Raw genomic sequence first — 20,146 nt, 5'->3', positions numbered from 1 at the left:
AAAAGCAATTCTCACCCGGATCGTCAGTACAGAATTTTGCAGTTCATTATGCTTTTTTATATTGCTTTTATATGAATATAATACACACATACAAGAGTTTTGAATAGTGTTTTAATCAGATTCCGTTACATTCTTCATATGTACATGCCTGTACCCGTGTTTAGGTTCAATGAGCTGCGCCCGTAAACATGACAGGAACCAAATACATGTTTCTCCGTGAAAATAATCAACACCATACCATCGTTGTGTTTAAGAGACGCTCTTACACATTTGTCGCTGAAAGCTACCTTCCTACCTTAAGATGACGTAAGTAATAAAATACGTTTTAAGGTGATCAAGTCTCTCCTCCATCCACATATGAAGGTAACATTTTACGATGCTTCAGGAAAGGGTTCTGAAAATGACATTTTACGATGCTTCAGGAAAAAGTTCTGAAGATGACATTTTACGATGCTTCAGGAAAAAGTTCTGAAGGTGACATTTTACGATGCTTCAGGAAAAGGTTCCACATTTGAGCCATAAACAAATCAGTATGGATTTACGGGGTTTTTTTTCATTATCACGGCAGGTGAAACTGACTTCACAGAAATTACCCATGTGGGGAATCGAACCCTGGTCTTTGACGTTACTAGCCAACGCTTTAACCACTCGGCTACCCCACAGTCCAACAGAGATTGAAATCACTGTCTCAAATTACAACACCAGTGTAAACTTATCCGTATACAATATTACCTGCTATCAGAGGAAATCATAACAATAATGAATAATAACAATCATAACACGAATAATGAAACCGGGTCAATTACATGTTCATCAAAGTAATGTGTACCCTCATCTTTCATGTTTAGACCGACAAGGCAATCTGGTATCTGTTTGTACATTCTTCAGTCATTATCTGTTGACACACTGAATTATAAAGAAGTACAGAAAACACACAGTGATTGCTAAAAAAAATGCTTCACAAGCTAGTGCCTCTTGTTATGAGTAATATTCGGTCAAGAAATTAGGCCTAAGCAGTGTTCACAAAGAACAGAAGTACGCCGTTTTCTGGATGCTTATTCTTGTATTATTGCACTTCCTCTTCTCGGTAACAAATCTTCAGTTTGTTAGAAGGTTTCATTGTCGGTGACACATATGATACCCTGGTGGTAACATGTCGATCATGGGCAAACGCCCGCATCCCGAAATCTTGGTTGGTTTTCGGGATTTTTAACGGTGTAAAATATAAGTAATACAGGCATACAGACACCTTAAGGATTTATATCATGTTCTGCTTCATGTTGAATTTCAGCAACGATAGTTTATTCTTTCCCAGAATACGAAAATTCTCCAGAAGCAAAATTAGGAATGCCAAGAAAAATCCAATGAGGAGCACATAAAATGCACTCTGTAAGTCTTCTATCTCTATAACATGGGTCTTCACCTTCACGTTGTCTTCACAATTCACAGCATCCGGCCACCACTTTTGTCTTAACAAACTGAGGAGGCCAGCCTTTTCGAACTTCATTAGACTTTGATCGGAAAAACATTACAGCATAACGTTAAATAACTTTCCACATTACATTTATGTGTGACAATGAAGATCTTCACAAGCGTGTAATATCTGCTCAGTTATACATTAATATCTCGGGAGTAAATTGGACTGACACATTCTCTAAGGACATTTAGAGGATATAAATGTACACATCAAAGACATCTTCAATATGTACTAATTTACATGAATCATCTTCACCTTCTAACTGTACTGTCGGAGCTTTTCTGCTCCGAAAACAAGGAGTCAAATCAGATGGCCATTGGTTCGAATGTATGCATGCTGACATGCCTACCTCCAATACTGATTATAATTTATAAACGTAAGAAACGTGTTAACTGTGAATATTGCAATCTGAGATTCGGTTGGTTTGTTGTCTAATGCCGCCCCCAGCAACATGTCGGCTATATGGTGGCGGTTTGCAAATAATCGAGTCAGGACCACACATTCTAGTCATCAACAACATGACCATCGATCTGTTGGAATACGATGACATGTGTCAACGAAGTCAACGAGTCTGACCACCTGATCCTGTTAGTCGCCTTTTACGACAAGCATGGCTTGCTGAAGATCAATTTCGAAACCCGGATCTTCATAGGTTTGCAATCTGAGAATGGAAATGTTGCGAATTTCATTAGAAGATATCACATGTAGTACATACCGCGAATTTTCTTAGAATATACTACATGCAGTACATCCCATTGCAGATGCCTGTTATATAACCACCAACCGTTACGATTACCAATGCATTGGGCGTGTATGAAGCACTTTTGCCCATTTACAATGAGCTTACATTATATACATACTTTTAAACCACGGATTCACATGGATATTAAAAGACATATGTCACATGGTTGGCGCACATGTATGTATACTTACACTTTAGAAAACATGGCACGATAAGGGGAGTTGTTGGGGAGACCCATACCATAGGTGATCTGTCTGAATGTCTCGTCCAGGAGCGTAAGTTGACAGTTCTCCTGAGCCCAAATCTCCATCACTGATCTGTCATCAGATGGAGAAGTACTTGGTTTTACGCTGCTTCTAACAACATTCTGCTAACGTGGAAAAAATGCTAATCACAAACTGCTACAACAGTTCTTGTGACATACCTGACAATCATCAAACAACTCGAGTATAAAGAATTCGGTTCTTTTTAAGTCGAAGTACGGGTATGTGAGATAGCGCCAACAGACATACACTACCAAGGGAAAGCACAACGTCATGTTGGCGTATCGCCGGCAGATGGGACGGTATGGGTGGTGAGTGGTCGCCCCTCCTTGTCCCTCCTGACTTACCGTCTGCCTGTCTGTCCGCGCTCCTCCCACTGTCTGTCGTGTACCCCCAGTTTGTCCATTCTGGATGCTTTCAAAGGATTTGGTTGGTTGTTAAACGCCGCACTCAGCAATATTCCAACTATATAGCGGTGGTATGTAAATAATCTAGTCGGGACCAGATAATCCAGTGATCAACGTCACCAGCATCGATCTGGGCCACCTTTCAATAAGGACTAAGGTGCAATGTTAAAGAATGGGAGGAAAGGTTAACCTTAGTAAAGGATGCTTTGTGAAAGGAGCCCTAGAACATTAGGGAAGTCTCAACCAAATCAGTATGCCTCACCACCCAATTCCATTTGTTTTCCCTTTTCGACCAGCATGTGCTGCTGAACTCCAATCCTGATCCGGATCTTCGTCGTTTTTAAATGCAGACAGCCTATCTAGGTCGGCACCTAGGATACATCTGCTTAGCTGGTTATATTTTACGAGTTTGATATCTCTGATGAGTGTACACGATGCATAGTGATACACTCACAGTGTTAAACTCAACCGTCGGAGTAGAACACATAATGATACACGCATCTATCGGAGTAGAACACAGAATGGTAAACTCACCTGTCGGAGAAGAACACATAGTTGCCAGCCTCCACCTTCTTTTTGTGGATGCTGGAGGATGGGGCGAGGACATCCGGGTCAGACTCACTGAAACTGCGCATCCCCTGCCACAGTTTCTGAAAATCGCTCTGATTGGAATTCTGAAACAAACAAATCCATCTGGCTGTGGTGCTCACAAACCAACAGACATGATCGGAGTGAGTTCCAACTCACGATTTGTTGCTGGAGTCCCCGTGAAGATCCGGATTAGAATTGATCTTCAGTAACCCATGATTGTCGAAAGAGACGAATAACGGGTGGTCAGTCTCGCTACCTTGGTTGACACATGTCATCGTATGTAACTGTCACTGGATTACTTGGTCAAGACTGCATTATTTACAGACCGACGCCATGTAGCTAGAACATTGCTGAGTGGGGCATAAAACCAAACTCACTGACTCACTCCATAGACGCACCTGTGCAGAGCTATACAACATATATTTATGGATAGATTAAATTCTATATCAAACAAACAAATACATTTTTTTAAAAAGATTCTGAAATTCTGAAATTGTACAGTTCAAATCAACTTTGAAATTTATGAGTGAAAGCACATGCACTTTACTCTGCAGTTTAGAAGTCATTCCGCCACAGAAGGCATCCATCAAGATTATTTCTCTTCCAATCTGTTTCGCTCGAAATATACATTTCAACAATAAAATTATCAAATTGACACTAACGTGGAACTACCAAGCTGTATGTTAGTTTTTGTTTAATTTTATGTTTTAATTGACTTTACTTTTTATTTTATTTTGACTTTTTATTTCTATTTTTTTATTATTTTTTGTTCTTGTTTGTTTTGGTTTGGTTTTGGTGTTTTTTGTTTGGTTGGGTTTTTTTTTTTTCGTTTTTCGTTTGGTTGGTTGGGTTTTTTATGCATATTTTAGTATTCATTGTATGACAACACCGGGAATGGACAAATCCAAAACATAAACATGACCCAAAACATATACATGAACGACCCAACCCAAAATACGAAAGCGCAAATCCAAAGCATAAATATAAACGACCCAAAACCAAAACCATTAAATACGAACGTAGCGAAACCACCATCATAAAGTAAAATATACGCAAAGGACTCAACCAGCAATATATTTGGGCCGAGATGAGAATATAATGAGTAATTACCGCTATCTGTAGCTGCCATAAACTACCGTTAACAGTCCCCCATCTATACACGGTCTGCTCAGCCATCTCCTGGGATGTTCTGAAAGGCACGGACTCCCGAGATATGGACAGGAACGCTATGAGGTTACCGCTGTAGGCCGCCGATACAATGATGCAGAACAGAGACAGAAATGACACGAGGACGCGGCCACTGGTCGTCACAGGCTGTTCGTAGCTTCCTGAAAGCATTAAATTTGTATTGATTGATATACTGCTCAGAATTGGAAAGGGACAATCTAGTTATACGCTGATTGAAGTGGTTCTGATTTAGTGTAGTAGAACCTTGAGGACATTGCTTAATTTTATTCTGTGATTAAAAATGTTAACAGTATGCTACTTAAATTTGGAAGGGATATTTCTAGTTACATTGACGGAAATGTCAGTATCACTAGGATTATGTTGAAAAGGATATTGGTTAATTATATTCTCGGGGTAACAGGCCATTTATTCAATGATATTGATACCTGTTATCATGATATGGAATTAATGTAAATACATGTCCATGTTGACAGTAAACACTAAACCACTTTATGTCACAGGGAAGCTTAATGCCTGTTTTATCTCACATTTATTCTCGTTTGGAAAGTAAATTTCTAATTAGGAATGAAAGTAGACATTTCGCCATAACTTGTATGCAAAGTGTCTCAGAAAATGAAATTAAATGGCTCCTTTTAATCAGGAGCATGTTCGTATTGACCATGAGTGTACATGCAAATGTCTGTTGATTATTTAAGTGTAAATATTCCCTTTGGGTGTGTAGGTAGTGATTGCGCTGCACTACTGTTGGAGTGTCGGCCCTCGTGTTTGGAACATAATTTGGAATAGTCAGATTTTATTGACATACCACTATGGAACAGAACCACTTTTGTCCATAGGCTGCATTTCGTTTATTTGCTAAATGCTACCGATATATGCTTAGAAAATGGGCTCTCTGCGAATCGTGTTGAATTACAAACTCGTACTGTCAGTAATGCCAGGAGCTTTTAAATTGTCATGAATGCGATCAACGTATTTTTCATAAAATGATATGATACATTGCAAGTGCTAAACGTTAAATTTCTGTGGTCAGTAAGTGTTGCCATGGACTACATTCCAAGTCAATATCTTGAACGTGGTATGACGTTAAGTTTGTTAGGAAGTTTATGATGTTGTTTTGTATTGTATGGTGTATTAAGGGAGTATGGTCATACCAAAACACTCTCGAGCCGAATCAAAGTGAAAACAGACATCGCAAACTACTTTGGTTACACTGAATTCCAATTTCTTGTTTCGTCAGACTGTTCATGTTTGATGAGGTCGTAAAAAGGTTCACAGTGCACCTGGCTCACTCGTTACACCGAACCCAGTCAACAGGAAATGAGATTGTTGTGTAATCGATGTTTTCATTTGTTACGCCACTTTCAGCAAATTGCAGAATCCGGGGATACATCAGTCTTGGGCTTCGCACACGGTAACCATATGGGGAAACGAACCTCTGTCTTAAGCTTGACGGACGAACGCTTTAACCACAAGGCTACCCCACCGCCCTACGAAGATTTGAACTATCAGGAAGTGAGGGAGGAAGTTTAGTTATTCGCCACTTTAGCAATATTCCAGCAATATTACCTGGGGACACCGGAAATAGGCATCACACATTAATATCACATCCATGTGGGGGATCGAATACTATCGGGAAGGCCTCTTAATGTTACATAATACGACTGAGTGAAGGACAATACAGACGGCGGCGGCTTGTTGATAATGCCCACATATCCATTACCAGACAGCAATATTTGCCCACCAGGCATGTGTCCGATTAATAGGGATGAATGAGATTAAACACCTCCACTGAGCATTTAAATACACAAGGCACGCAGTTTGATGCATTCGTTTGACGTGACTTCAGTTTGTGTAACATGAGGCTGACGTTTTGGTATTAAGGACACTCGACACTCCATGCAAACTGAAAGTATCTAGTCCTTTTCGCTGTACAGTGTGTTATACTTTCAGTTTGCTTTCCGAACACTCAGCGGCGTCTCTGACTTGCATGGATTACCGCATTCACCCACAGACTTCCAACTGTGCTTAGTGGTCGCAAACGGGCCTTGCAACCTCGTTAATCTTGCAACCCGTGAAGATCCGGGTTAGATTTGATCTTCAACAACCCAAACTTGTCGTGAGAGGTTACTAATGCGATCGGGTGTTCAGATTTGCTGACTTGGCTGACACATGCCATTGTATTACAAATGCATGCATTGATGCTCATGCTGTTGATCAGTGGATTGTCTGATCCATATAGCTGGAATATTGTGGCGTAAAACTAAAGTTGCTCGCTGTACTATGTTAATCTTGCAGCCGACTGATGGTTATTTTGATCAACAAAAATCTCTATATGACTTCAACGATCGTGCGGTTGGTGCAATCATTTAAATTGGGTAACAGGCGCTATTCTGGAATCTGACAACATATTGAATGAGTGAGTGAGTGAGTGAGTTTTATGTCGCACTTAGCAATACTTCTAGCTATATGGCGGCGGTCTGTAAATTATCGAGTGTGGACCAGACAATCCCGTGATCAACAACATGAGCATCGGTTTGCGCAATTGGGAACCTATGACATGTGTCAGCGAGTCTGACCACCTGATCCCGTTAGTCGCCTTTTATGGCAAGCATGCGTTGCTGAAGGCTTATTCTACCCCGGGACATTCACGGGTCGACAACAAAATAAGCTGCTTCATCTGGAAATAGAAAATCACTCTCAGGACATCCCCAATGCACAAACGTAAATATCAGTGTTAATAATTTATGGCATAGGAAATTTCCGGTGAGGTGGCACCAGTGATACCGGAAGAGTCACGACGGTGTCATGAGTGGGAAGCTGATTGACGTGTTTACGAACCAGGTTATCCGGGTACAATCGCCCGTCGTGATATTGCTGGAATATTGCTAAAAGCGGCGTAAAACAAAACTCAGTCACTCAGTAGCCAAAGAACCTAACAAACGGAACATCTCTTTTGTTAGACATTACCACAGAATGAGCTCTTGAGGTCATCCTTGGGTATGAAGCAGTTGTGTAAAGCCACTCGCCAGTAAATTAACGCACTCAGTGTTAATTAGGTGATATCGGATTTACAAGATTGATAAAAGCAAATGAGGAAGTCAATGAACAAACAGGCGATAAAGAGAAATTAAGGGGAAATGAGAAAATGTATACCATTCCTTTGGAAATGTTATGGGTCTATGCCATTGTTCTCATAAGCATTGGCATTGGCTAGTGATATGGTCACAAAATGGAATATTCCCAGCTTTTTGAATGGCATATGCGGTCACGCTACCAAAGTAGCCTATTACATACATACATACCATATTTAAGAAATGTTCCCCATATGTACCATATGGTGCCTTCCGTAACACGGTTTTCGGTATTCCTCTGCTGACATTCAGCCCAAAACTTCCTCCTTTCTTTCTCCATGATATGTAAAAGTAGCGTCACACCAGCTCCCACTATCCCGAGACACAGCAATACCTCCCACTTGAAGGGTCTCAGCAACGTCGACCAACGCCTCAATCCGGGTCTTTTAAAGATGGCACCTGCAGCATCGTAGAAGTACGGGTAGGTGAAATCCATCACTTCTTCTCGATCTTCTCGAACCGTTAGTGGTGCCAGAACGATGTCAACCTCCTGTGAACAATGACCTTGATGTGCTCATGGTTTCGTGAAGTTGTACAGTCCGTAGGATACCTACATGCAGCTCTACATGCATGATACCTACATGCAAATGTTGTCTTTGTTATATCGGTGCAAATAACAACAATGTTCTTACACCCAACCCATGCGTCGGTAATTTGTTTGCACGTCAACTAAATATTATCTGCTGTGTTTCCTTCTATTCTGTCACATGGCACGTATACTGCGAGTTGAGACCCGTGAAGGTCCCGGGGTAGAATATACCTTCAGCAACCCTGGCTTGCCATAAAAGGCGACTATGCCTGTCGTAAGAGGAGATTAACGGGATCGGGTGGTAGGCTTGCTGACTTGGTAGACACATATCATCGATTCCGAATTGCGCAGATCGATGCTAATGTTGTTGATCTGGTCCAGACTCGATTACTTATAGACCGCCGCCATATAGTTGGAATATTGCTAAGTGCGGTGTAAAACTAAACTCACTCACTCACTCACTCACTCACTCACTAGCTCACTACAGCGAGTTGCGCCCCTTGGTTAAGATATGATTCACTTATTCCTTTATTATGATGCCTTTAAAACTTTTCGTAGGTTTTATATTCGATTTCATCAACATTGCGTTTTGCCGTTTCTCTTACATAACTCGATGTCTCGACGTGACAGAAATGAAATAATATTCATTTATTTATTTAAGGCACTCCAGTTTCAATTAGACTCTGTGCTAAGCGTTAAATACATTGATCGTCAATTCCCTCGAACGCAAATAATGTACACGTACCTTTAAACCTTCGTACCATTATCCATTCACAATCCTTGGGTTTGTCTCCCGTATGTATCAGCTGTAAATTGCAGTATCATGTCCCAACAAATGAAAACATTTATTGCCTAATGTAATTTAATGTCGCGTGGTTGTTACTCAGAATTTTAACACAATTTGTCATCCTGATACCCCAGACACAATGCCTTCAGTTTCTGATATCTCTACGGGAAACGATGTTTTGTTGTTACAGTTTCCATGGCGATATGTAATAGATTGAACGATGGGGCACACATAATACGAACCACTTAGCTGACTGCAGCATAATGAAGTACGGCAGAAATAGCATTAACAGATAATTGTATCTCTAACATGAGGTCATTTTCTGCTCTTTAGCTGACATACCTTGAACTGCAGTTGCCTGATCAGGCCGTTCCAGGAACCATTCACAAAGGTTCCCCACTGACCGTCCGGCGTCTCTGTGAGTTGGTACCTGTAAAAACGTCGTTAAGGTATTATCTACTCTGATTACTAAACCACGTGTGAGTTTACTGGTTCATGGAGACATTTAGGAACATACTCGAGTGTGACTTTCATAGTAAGGCGCGAGTTTTCCGTGCAAGCTTTGGGGTCTACACCTATATTTCCATTCATGAAAGTCTGTGAGATACCACTTGAATAGAAACACTGTGAAATACTTAAGGTTATGCTATTTTCTAAAGCGAAAATATCATAACATGATTTAAGGTGGTTCTTTCAGAATCTGTATGACACACGGCATCGCGACAGCCCTTGAAGCGATGTGGTCTGAAAGTCAGTTCACAAATTCTGAATCCTGTTTGTCTACAATTGGCGTTGATACAAGGTTGGTAACGAAGATGCGTAGACCACAATAAGCGATTGACGAAAGCTTGGGGAATGTTGTCCAGCTCTTATCAAAATTCAGCAATGGTCAGTTCTGGACTTGTCGTAAATTTGGCCAAAACTCTCCTGGTCAGCTGTTTTTCCGAATCTGTCCCTTATCGAACATGACTGGAATGAAACAGACCGACGTTCACGACTGTCTTTTGACACCATGTGTCTTTAACGGTGTGTTATGATGTCTAGTGATAAATCATACAAATTTCGATATTATCCCCTAAATAGTCAGTGAATAAGGAAAACACCACAAATCTTTTTATTGTCTTTTGGCATTAACAAGCAACATAACACAAAAAGCACAGTTACTTTTTTCCAGCAGTAGATGATGAATGTATACAGTACGTGGAAGGTAAATTGTTATGCAAAATAATATTTTTGTTGCATTCCATCACACCTCTCTCTCTATTCTCTCTCCAAACATTGTGTGGACAAATGTAAACTACGTGATACTCCATCAGAGAAATATTTCTTGTGTATTGGGTTTGACCCACATGGACTCAGGAAAATAGTGCACCATCATTAGGTTTGGTCATTGATTACAACTGACCAAACAGGACGGCGATAAAGTCGTTAGGTGATGCTCCAATTTTATCTGCTGAAATCTGTGACGACTATTTGTGCATATGTGTACTGTTGATCTTTGTTGGCTGTTTAACACCACACTCAGCAATATATTTCTGCTCTATGTCGGCGGTATGTTAATAATTGAGTCTGAACCAGACAATCAAGTGATCAACATCATGGTCATCAAAGCACGCAACTGGGATACGATGACATGTGGTAACCAAGTTAGCGAGCCTCACCACCCGATCAGTCGCCTCTTACGACATGCAGGGTTGCTGAAGACCAATTATTCTAACATGATTCTAACCAGTCTTGGCTGTTGATCTTAACCGACACTGGTTGTCGTTGCTGTTGGTTTTCGGTTTGTGTCTGGTTTGTTATTTTGGTGTTGGTGTTCCAGTGCAATTTTCGGGAATGTAGTGCAGACATGTAAACATACATTGTGATAAGTAATTGATACCGCAGACGGATATTAATCCATTGTGATAGGAAACTGTAATGTCATTATGTAAAGCCATTATGTAACCTAGGCGTGTACGTTGATTGCTTGATAATCGACATTAGGTCACTGAGTAGTGACAGAGTGCAATAGAATTTCTATTTGAGACCTTTTCAGTAACGTTCGAACAATATCACGAGAGAGGACGTCACATATGACCTTTACATGTTGTACCCAAGTGACGAAATTGTCAAAGACGGGCTAAGTGAGTGTCATCCACGTTATTAACACCAACAGCATCGCCGTTAAACGAACGAAACGTGACGGCAGCGGTGACGTCAAAAGCGAAGCAAGGTGAAGCAACGCCAAGCAACGCGGACTAACGCGAAATTGGATACGTAAAAGAAATGTTTTTATCATGCTAATAGTGGTATAGTAGATAAAGCATCCTTTATGTACTAGACCAAATAAGTTAAGGATATTGGTATTTTATGATTGATGTTTCATCAGTGTATCAATGAATAAATAGATCATTATTCATAATTTCAAAATTTACACATATCCCTAATTATTTTTGTGGAGGATATATTGTTGTAATTTTTTACTTACGTAAAATTTAGGGCTTTAGCAACATTCGAAAGCAGATCGACGCACAGACCGTCGAATTTGACAACGGATCCATTTCGTTGTATGGACACATACGGCGCGTACTGCAACAAAAGTATATTCAGTTACTAACACTTAAACAAGACTAATGGATACATATCGGTGGTTGTAAGAGAAGCAGTCAGTGCGTGCTATACATTCGGTGCTCCGTCGGTAGTAAAGCATGCTAACATTCGTACTTACATTGACAAACATGCATCACTTATCAATAGAACAATATGTCACTTTGTATAGCTTCATAGTAAAATCATGTTTTATCAGCTTAGTCTTGGAGGAACATCATCATCAGAATGATGCAGTTCTCACATACGCACGTATGCATATATGCATACATCCATCTACACACACAAATACACACATGCAAATACACACACACACACCTACCTACATACATACATACACACACACAGACATACATACATTCATGCATGCATACATACATACATACATACATACATACATACATACATACATACATACATACATACATACATACATACATACATACATACATACATACATACATACACACAGGTTTAATGTTAAGAAACACTAACTACCTCCTTCGTTGACACTGTCAATAATCGTCCATTAAAACCCAACTTCAGGTTGGGAAACAACTCCTCAGTTATATGGACGTCCCCCAGTAGATCGTACTGGCCAACCAGACTCAGTTCCCTACGTTTTCCCTTGTAAAGCAGCGTGTGTATCATTCCATTCCAGGGACGGCATGTTGTGTTCTGGAATATGGGACCATGGTACGTGACTAGATGCAAGATAACAATAACATGACACTTCAACATTTTTCTTCCAATGCAGAGTAAATTCCGCAAGGTTGCATTCATGAACACATGCATACATACCAGTGAAGTTTAGAGGTTTAGAGGTTTACATGTTCCTAAAAGATGAGGGTACCTTGTCTCCCCCAAAATGCAAAGGCACATCAAGTATCTAACCACTAATGAATTGAGTAAAACAGGATTTGTAGCAGACATAACTTTAGCAACACATGCGGGACCTCGCTGGTCCGAGCTTTTGTTCACACTGTAACATGGTACAGCAATCTATTGTACCGCCTCTTAAACTATCATTGGGTACTGGAAAACTATATTTAGTTTGTCCTTACAACTATAGTATCCAAGACCTTTTGTTCCTCGCGTTCACACAACTATAACTGTGTTTGGAGATTTTTTGTCCCTGAAACCATCATTGTGTATTTGACAGCTGTTGTTCTAACATCCCTTCAGAAATCTGCGGGTAACGCAAATTTGTTGCTCTGTTTTGCCCACAACTATCATTGGATACTGGGTGTACATTTTCCTAATTTCCCTTCAATTATTCACGCATAGCACTGGGTATGTTGTCTCGTTTCCCAAAGATCATGGAAATGTGCTGGTGTTGCCGGTACTATTGTGTATAAAATGTCCTTTGGTACAAGAGATCAACTGTGGTACGTGGTGGGCGAGCTGGCTAAGGCGTCAGGCTAGTGATCCAACGATGTTGACGTGTCGGGATCTAGTCCACCTGTGAACGGATGTAAAAACCTTGTAGTCAGCTTTGCGTGACTCTTCGTGTTGTCACAGCCCCTAGGATGCCGGAAACAAGCCTGTGCACTCAAAAGAAGCCACGTATCAGTTGGTATATGACCAGATGATGGCCACATGAATACGTGCGGGCATAACACCCTGCGGTAAACAGTACAAAGTACTGTGACTATGTGTTCCAGTCTACCCAGCTGTGGATGGGTACCTCGGCCTTCAGATAACTCGGCGCGCCTAGAGGCAGCAAGAGTTGTATACCCCAAAGGGAGTTGAGACTGAAAATACCATGGGTCGTTGATATTGACATCCAATGATCAAGGGAAAAAATATCTCAGAGCCAAACACTAGTTGCCTGGATATGTGCGCTGTATAAATATCCTACACTAATAATAATAATTGTCCCAATATCCCTCCAGCTATCACTCTCATTATGCTGACATCGGCAACATCAACTGCAACATCTCGCGCATACCCACTGTATGACAGCTCACTTAACAACAATCTAATTGTTTGCATTTTATCCTCCATATGCACGAAGCACTCTGGCTATAAATAAGCCATTCGTGTGAATCAATACTGCTTTATCAGACCAGCATTTCCAGGTTTTAATTACATTTCGGTGAGGTTAGGAAAACAGACCGCAAGCCTCTCTACCTGGTTTAACGTGGATGGTGTGTTGTTCTGCCTTGATGGTTCTAATGTGTTCCACGGGAGTGAGGACAAAGTCTGAAAAATAGTTTGTTTAGTCAATCGACTGTGTCAGTCAGTAGTCGCTGGGTTGAATTTGGCTTAATTATTTCTCTAAGCTATGTTATCCTGTGTTACCATGTTACCATGTGTTAGAGTACTGAAATGAGTGAGTGAGTGAGTGAGTGAGTGTGGCGATGTTCCAGCAACATCATCCATGTTGGGAATCAAACCCGGATCTTCAGCGTGAAGAGCGAACACATTGACCACTAAGCTATCAAACTGACCCTACACATTAGTATGCAAGTTACTGAACCAACTGTATAAAACGCAATGAGATCTAAGCCTCTAATAAGATGTCCTCACAATGCGAAGAAAGGCTCACTCCACTAAATCAAGAAACATAATCTGAGGCTCATTTCGATCCTGTTCCCCACCAGGCATTTTCGCACGAATGCATCAATAAAAGCGACGAAAATCCGTTCATGTATGTAAAGTTCCGATTTTATCATGATCATGTGTTAACGTACCCGTGATGACATCGAATGAAAACGCATTCTGCCCCAGGGTGACACCAAATTAAAGGCAGGACATTATGTGTCCATCAATACTGTGTAACCACGAGGGACTGAATTTATGGATGTCAACTTCTGTGAGAGAGTGAGAGTAGTTTTACGCCACAGTCTGCAATATTCCAGCTGTATGGCGGCGGTCTGTAAATATTCAAGTCTGCACCAGGTAATCCAGAGGCCAACAGCATGAGTATCGATTGCATGTGTCAGTCAGTCCAGCGAGCCTGACATCTCAATCCCGTTAGTCGCCTCTTACGATAAGCATGGGCTGCTGCAGACCATTTATAACCCGGATCTTCACGGGTCTGTCTATAATATGGTAATGTCTGTAATAAGGAATTGATTCAACAGAATACTTGTTCTTAACCATTCTGTGGAATATTCGAAGTTCTGAATTATTTTCGAGCTGATATTGTTGGAATGATCCTAAATCTGTGGATTGAATGAAGCGTCCACATCTACCTTCCATGATGACGTCTCCTCGATTGCCGGATAGCTGACAACGACGACGTTATCGGGTCGTGGAGCCATGTCCTCCAACACATGACGATGTGCAGCTGGTAACACTACAATCCATGATGTCAGAGATATGACCCCTGTAGATCTGTCGTCCATTCTGGAAGCCTGAAATAAAGCCAAAGCTGACATATATCACAACCTAATGACACTTGACGATATTCATGTATGCATATGTTAACCAAATTAGACATATTTACTTATATAAAATACGTAAACCCATATAAATACTTAAGGTTGCGAATTGGGTGTGAAACTTGCCCAATAGCATCATCATACATGTTTTATAAATGCGATCAATCTGTAGGACATTTAACACCGATACACCGCTTGATAGCTGTCATTACGTTTACAGCAGGATTCAATTATGCTCACTCACCTTGATAAGTCGCTGAGAGAAATGATGGTTCTCAAAGATTACGGTTCATACTCAGAATTTCATTTTTAAGTTGGGAGAGGAATATTCATGATATACTGCATTTCCAAACTTTGGGTATGTAACCTAACCCAATGAACATGGATGGCACCCTTCAGATCTATGAAAGTTATCGCTTACGGTGCGTGGATGTATAAGCTAAAATATAGCTGATAATCCACCTCAGTACAACTAATGTAGGCTTGGAATAAACAAATTGGTCATATGAACGTTCCCTTACTATGCATGCAGTTGGTGATCACTGGATTGTCTGGTCCATTATTTACATACCGCCGTCATGTAAGTGGAATATTGAATGCGGCGTAAAATTCACTCAGTTACTGTACATTCAATAACTGCTGTAAATGTCCGGTGTAAAATGATATTTTGATAAAAGTGTCAATTCGTGTATCTATGAAAAACAATACCTCCGACAACAACAGACTCGCGTTCAATATCTATCGTGCAAACAAACAAATGGCTTTGATCAGCTCCTAACTGCAGAAAAACCAGATCGCAGCCATCACCACCTGTCACCCGCCATGCTCCAACTCTCAGTTTACGTACAGCTAAACAACACAACGAGTTGGCCTTATCATTGACTGCATCTACAGTTTAAAACGGTTCCTACCATATGTGCCGTCAGCTGGGTCAAATATTTCTGGATACTATGGTCTTTCTGCAAAACTTCCTGTTTTAAAATGTGTTAACAATACTAAATATGTTTGTTTTACACAAAACATGTCGTTGTACGTACAGGTGCACTCTGCAGATGACTCTAAGGTATGTCTATTTTCCAGTATTCTGTGCTCTATTCTGTATTATTACTTATTCCGCATCAATTGCGTACACGTGCTTCTGTCTACTGACCTGCTTCGTAACAGCTCAGTTAAATTCATTGTTTTTAAAATATTAATTTCTGAGATGAAAGTCTTCTCATGAACTTGGATTTCAACTATTTTTCTATTGATCTTTTTCACTTGCTTGGGTGACTCCTGGTGCACTAGCACAGAACTCGTATCCACTGTCTGTTGGGAACCAGACATTTAAAGACTAATATATATATATATATATATATATATATATATATATATATATATATATATATATATATATATATATATATATATATATATATATATATATATATATGCTCTTCAAAAAGGTAGAGGAACTTCATTTAATTATTTACGATTATAAATATTTAGGAGATTTATCGGAGTCAATGTTGATAATATTGAACGTTTTGAGAGTGCATCACCATTTGCACTTCCTTACAACCATAGCTACGTGCAACGTAGTCGCTTTTGAAAGATGATTGGTATGTGACATGTAATTTGCATGTGTACGACTTTCATTTTAAAACAAATTACCAGAAAAAAACACTAACAAATGTGTGAAGCAAGGTCAGCGTCAAAATTAATATTTCTTCTCGAAAACCGTCAAAATCAAGAATGTACGTGTATGGGATTACTACCTTGTGCAGGTGCACTTTGTTTAGGGGTGGTAATAGAGGGAATTGGTGGTGCGTTCATAAGATGTCTGTCCTTGAAACGTTTGTCAACGTTTATACTTCCTATCCAAATTGAAAGTTCAGGTTCCCCTACTTTTTAAGAGCATATTACATATAGCATATATACATACTGCTTAAAGACGCTTTGTTTTCCCTTCATTCACTGGATGTCAGTCTCAAACGGCACAATTATTAATATGAATTCCCTAGGGACCATACAACTCTTGCAGTCACTTGGCGGACCGAGTTAATGTGGTGTTCCCATCCTTACGAGGTACCCATTCGCAGCTGGGTGGACTGGAACACATAGTCACATGTTGACACACGGTCTGTCAGTAATGTTCGTAATGTATTTTAATATCACAGTTATAGACACGTCAAACTGTATCATGGCACTCTGAAAACGATTGAAACAAACAATATTCGGTCACACTGTTATGACGACTGCATCATTCTATTCCTTTTACACGGCTTCATTGTACTGTCCGACAGACAGACATACACAGACAGGTTTTGTTCAGCCACAGGTCTCTTTCTTGGAATGCATACACTAATCATTTATTTCCTTTGGCAAGATTTATTTCTATTACTTAAAATATTTCCTAACACACACACATAATATCAACACATAGCAACAGACCTGATAATATCAATATTATTGTTCCGAATTAAACATACCAATTAGCAGTGAATGGTTTCGCACCATACAAAGAAAAATATTTTGTCTCATAGAGTTGAGTATGATTCACAGATAAAAAGCACATGAACTACATCCTCAATATGGACATAGACGTTTACAACACAAACAAACCCTTTGACTATAATCGATGTAATCATGACGACCATTTGCAACGGCTATTTTAAAATTACAAAATTAAACTGTGAAGGGGTTGTTGATTCATTCTAGACGGCTAGTATAATGACTAACTCTAAACATAGAGGCGTGTATTTTCCAATATCATTAAGCTTATTATAACATCCAAATGCACAGAAAGTAACCTTTCTGACTGTAAAATCTAGCGATCGTTACTCTTGTCATCATACTCTGGTCCGATGACGTACAGTCAAACAATCTGATCCATATTGTCGGTTCCTATCAGACTAAATGTCAAGACTTCAGATGCATAGTGCAGAGAAACACAGTCTAATATTAAACCTTACACTACAGTAACACAAGTTTGTAATGTATAGCTAGTACTTGATATGTTACTCATTATCTCATTTATTACTGTAGGTTTGTACTTGTTGCGTGTTGCTCTACCTTATTTACATCTCTTGTTCACTTCGCTCTGTTGTTCGTTTTGTTTTGTTTACTTATTTATTTATTTTTTATTGTGTATGTGTTGTTGTTGTTTGGGTTTGTTTTTGTTTTTTTGTTTGTTTGTTTGCTTTTTTTAACTTTCCGTTTTTGTTTGTGTTAATTTTGAAGCTGTATGGCTGCATTCTGTATATAATGAAGTCTGGACCAGACATCTAGTAAGTGACATCACGAACATCGATTTCAGTTGGGTTACTGTAACAAGTGTTTACAAATCAAATCAACCACCCGTTCCCGTTTGTCTCCTCTTACGACAAGCATGGGACAAGCCCAATTCTAACTCAAATCGCCACGGATACATCGGGATGCAAATAATCGAGTATGGGCCTGATTCATTGGTTGATATTATGATTTGGTACGATGACACACAATCACCCAAGCCACAATGCCTGACCACTTTCTGAAGTCGCGATTCTAACCTCATGGTTACCCCATAAGGGAAATGTCACCTACTGTTTTATCATTATGTTTCATCAACTGCAATATGACATTGATAGACTAATTAATTATTTTCCATCACCACAAGACGGTTAGTTGTACAAGCATTGGCATAAAACACAATATATCTACATTTATGTCTCTATTCCTATGCTGGAGACACTAAAATTCGTTAGAAGCCATCAATTTATCGACTAATAAAAAGCTCTGTCCAAATGTCTTTGACAAAGTGCGCTGATTAATTTCATGGCTCATCTGGTGTTTTTGCAATCTGCCCACTAGGCTAAAATCACTTGTGCATTAAGCTATAAGCGAGTCATACAGTTTAGCCAATGTATTTCCTCTTTGACAAAAAACACGTATTTTATATACAACTTCCCCATATGTAGAGGTACTTCCGATGAAAACGCATCAAACTTTGTCCAATTAGAGAAATTAGCATCCTTCTTTGTTCCGTTTCTACACTTACTACCATATGTACCAAGATTCATCTCTTCCCTTCTTGTGGCAGATGTATGGGGAGGCAGTCACGGGATCGTTAATAATATATTTGACACAACAAACCTTCTAGTGAAATCATTTGCTTAATCATCTCTGATTCTGACTCTAATCAAGTATACGTCCTTACACTTAAAAGCACGCCCCTGGTCATGCGGAGACTGCCTATTATAAGAATATTCTTGATGTCATCTTCCTCAGTGTTGTAAGCCTCCTCCAATATGGCGTTGATGTCCTTCCCGCTTCCGACATGGTACAACGCAAGTCGTGCTTGAAGAGGTCCTGAGGTAAGTTCCCTTACAACATGATCTGGAAAATGTAATGTCACGTGTTAAACTGCTAGGAAACGTTTTGTCCATTGTTCTTGAAAGTGTTTTTTTTTTTTTGTTTGTTTTTTTTGTTTTTTTTTTGTTTTTTTTTTTTGGGGGGGGGGGGTTAGCATAACTTGACTATCCGCTCTTGGTCAATTATTTCTAAAAGAATTTCTTTAAAAAATATATTGTACTCATGTTGAGCATCTTCATCATGCCTAATACATTACATGCGTATTAAATAAGCATTCCCTCGTGGTGTAGCTGTTTAATTACCCTCACTACGGTAGTTATGTAAATAAAACCCACACAGAATTCATTTAAAGTACCTTGTAAGGGTGATTAGCCTATACATAATATCCATCAAGATGGACAACGATAGAATCGAAGCCATAAATTAGATTTTATTTCAAATATTTTTCGCTGACTATGGCGATGACGTTTTCACTTTTATCGACGGGATCGACAGGAATATCCTCTGCTGTTGACATAAAGCCGCGGTCACATCTTACAATCATGAAGCTTGTTGACCGTAACTGGTTTGAACGTAGTTCACCTTAATGTCACTATAGTAAAGAGGGCAGGATGGAAGTTGCACCACGTTACCACGGTGTACCACGGTCAACATAACGGTACTGTAGGGTCAGTTATAGACTACTAGGGAGGACGAGGGTCAACTAAGTTCAAGCTACGTC

The 20,146-nt window shown here is 39.8% G+C and overlaps 2 protein-coding genes across 2 annotated transcripts in view; one reads left to right on the top strand and one right to left on the bottom strand.

Moving 5' to 3' along the window:
* Positions 1 to 97: 97 nt before the first annotated feature.
* Positions 98 to 19,664, bottom strand: LOC137295226 (glutamate receptor ionotropic, delta-1-like). The gene is made up of 12 exons (XM_067826545.1): positions 19,646 to 19,664; positions 19,271 to 19,449; positions 14,905 to 15,066; positions 13,838 to 13,909; positions 12,203 to 12,382; positions 11,586 to 11,686; positions 9,458 to 9,545; positions 7,971 to 8,289; positions 4,591 to 4,808; positions 3,424 to 3,563; positions 2,411 to 2,536; positions 98 to 1,511 (listed from the first exon to the last, which is right to left on the bottom strand). Exons 1-12 carry the CDS (start codon positions 19,662 to 19,664, stop codon positions 1,259 to 1,261), a joined length of 1,857 nt encoding a protein of 618 aa, XP_067682646.1. The 3' UTR covers positions 98 to 1,258.
* The window catches only part of LOC137295019 (glutamate receptor ionotropic, kainate 2-like), a 36,526-nt gene continuing 32,358 nt past the window's right edge, over positions 15,979 to 20,146 (top strand). Inside the window, exons 1-2 of the mRNA XM_067826276.1 lie at positions 15,979 to 16,156; positions 19,342 to 19,427. The gene's annotated coding sequence lies outside the window, so the exon portion shown is untranslated. The remainder of the gene's footprint in view (positions 16,157 to 19,341; positions 19,428 to 20,146) is intronic.

Source organism: Haliotis asinina, chromosome 8, assembly GCF_037392515.1.
Source record: "Haliotis asinina isolate JCU_RB_2024 chromosome 8, JCU_Hal_asi_v2, whole genome shotgun sequence".
Lineage (NCBI taxonomy): Eukaryota > Metazoa > Mollusca > Gastropoda > Lepetellida > Haliotidae > Haliotis > Haliotis asinina.
This window is presented reverse-complemented; position numbering and strand designations above follow the sequence as displayed.

Bases quoted from the DNA above. Each gene is read 5' to 3' on its own strand.
- LOC137295226 (XM_067826545.1), bottom strand. The intron at 11,687-12,202 runs GTAGTTAGTGTT...CTTTTGTTGCAG, and splicing joins TGACAGTGTCAACGAAGGAG to TACGCGCCGTATGTGTCCAT. The intron at 3,564-4,590 runs GTAATTACTCAT...TGTTTGTTTCAG, and splicing joins TATGGCAGCTACAGATAGCG to AATTCCAATCAGAGCGATTT.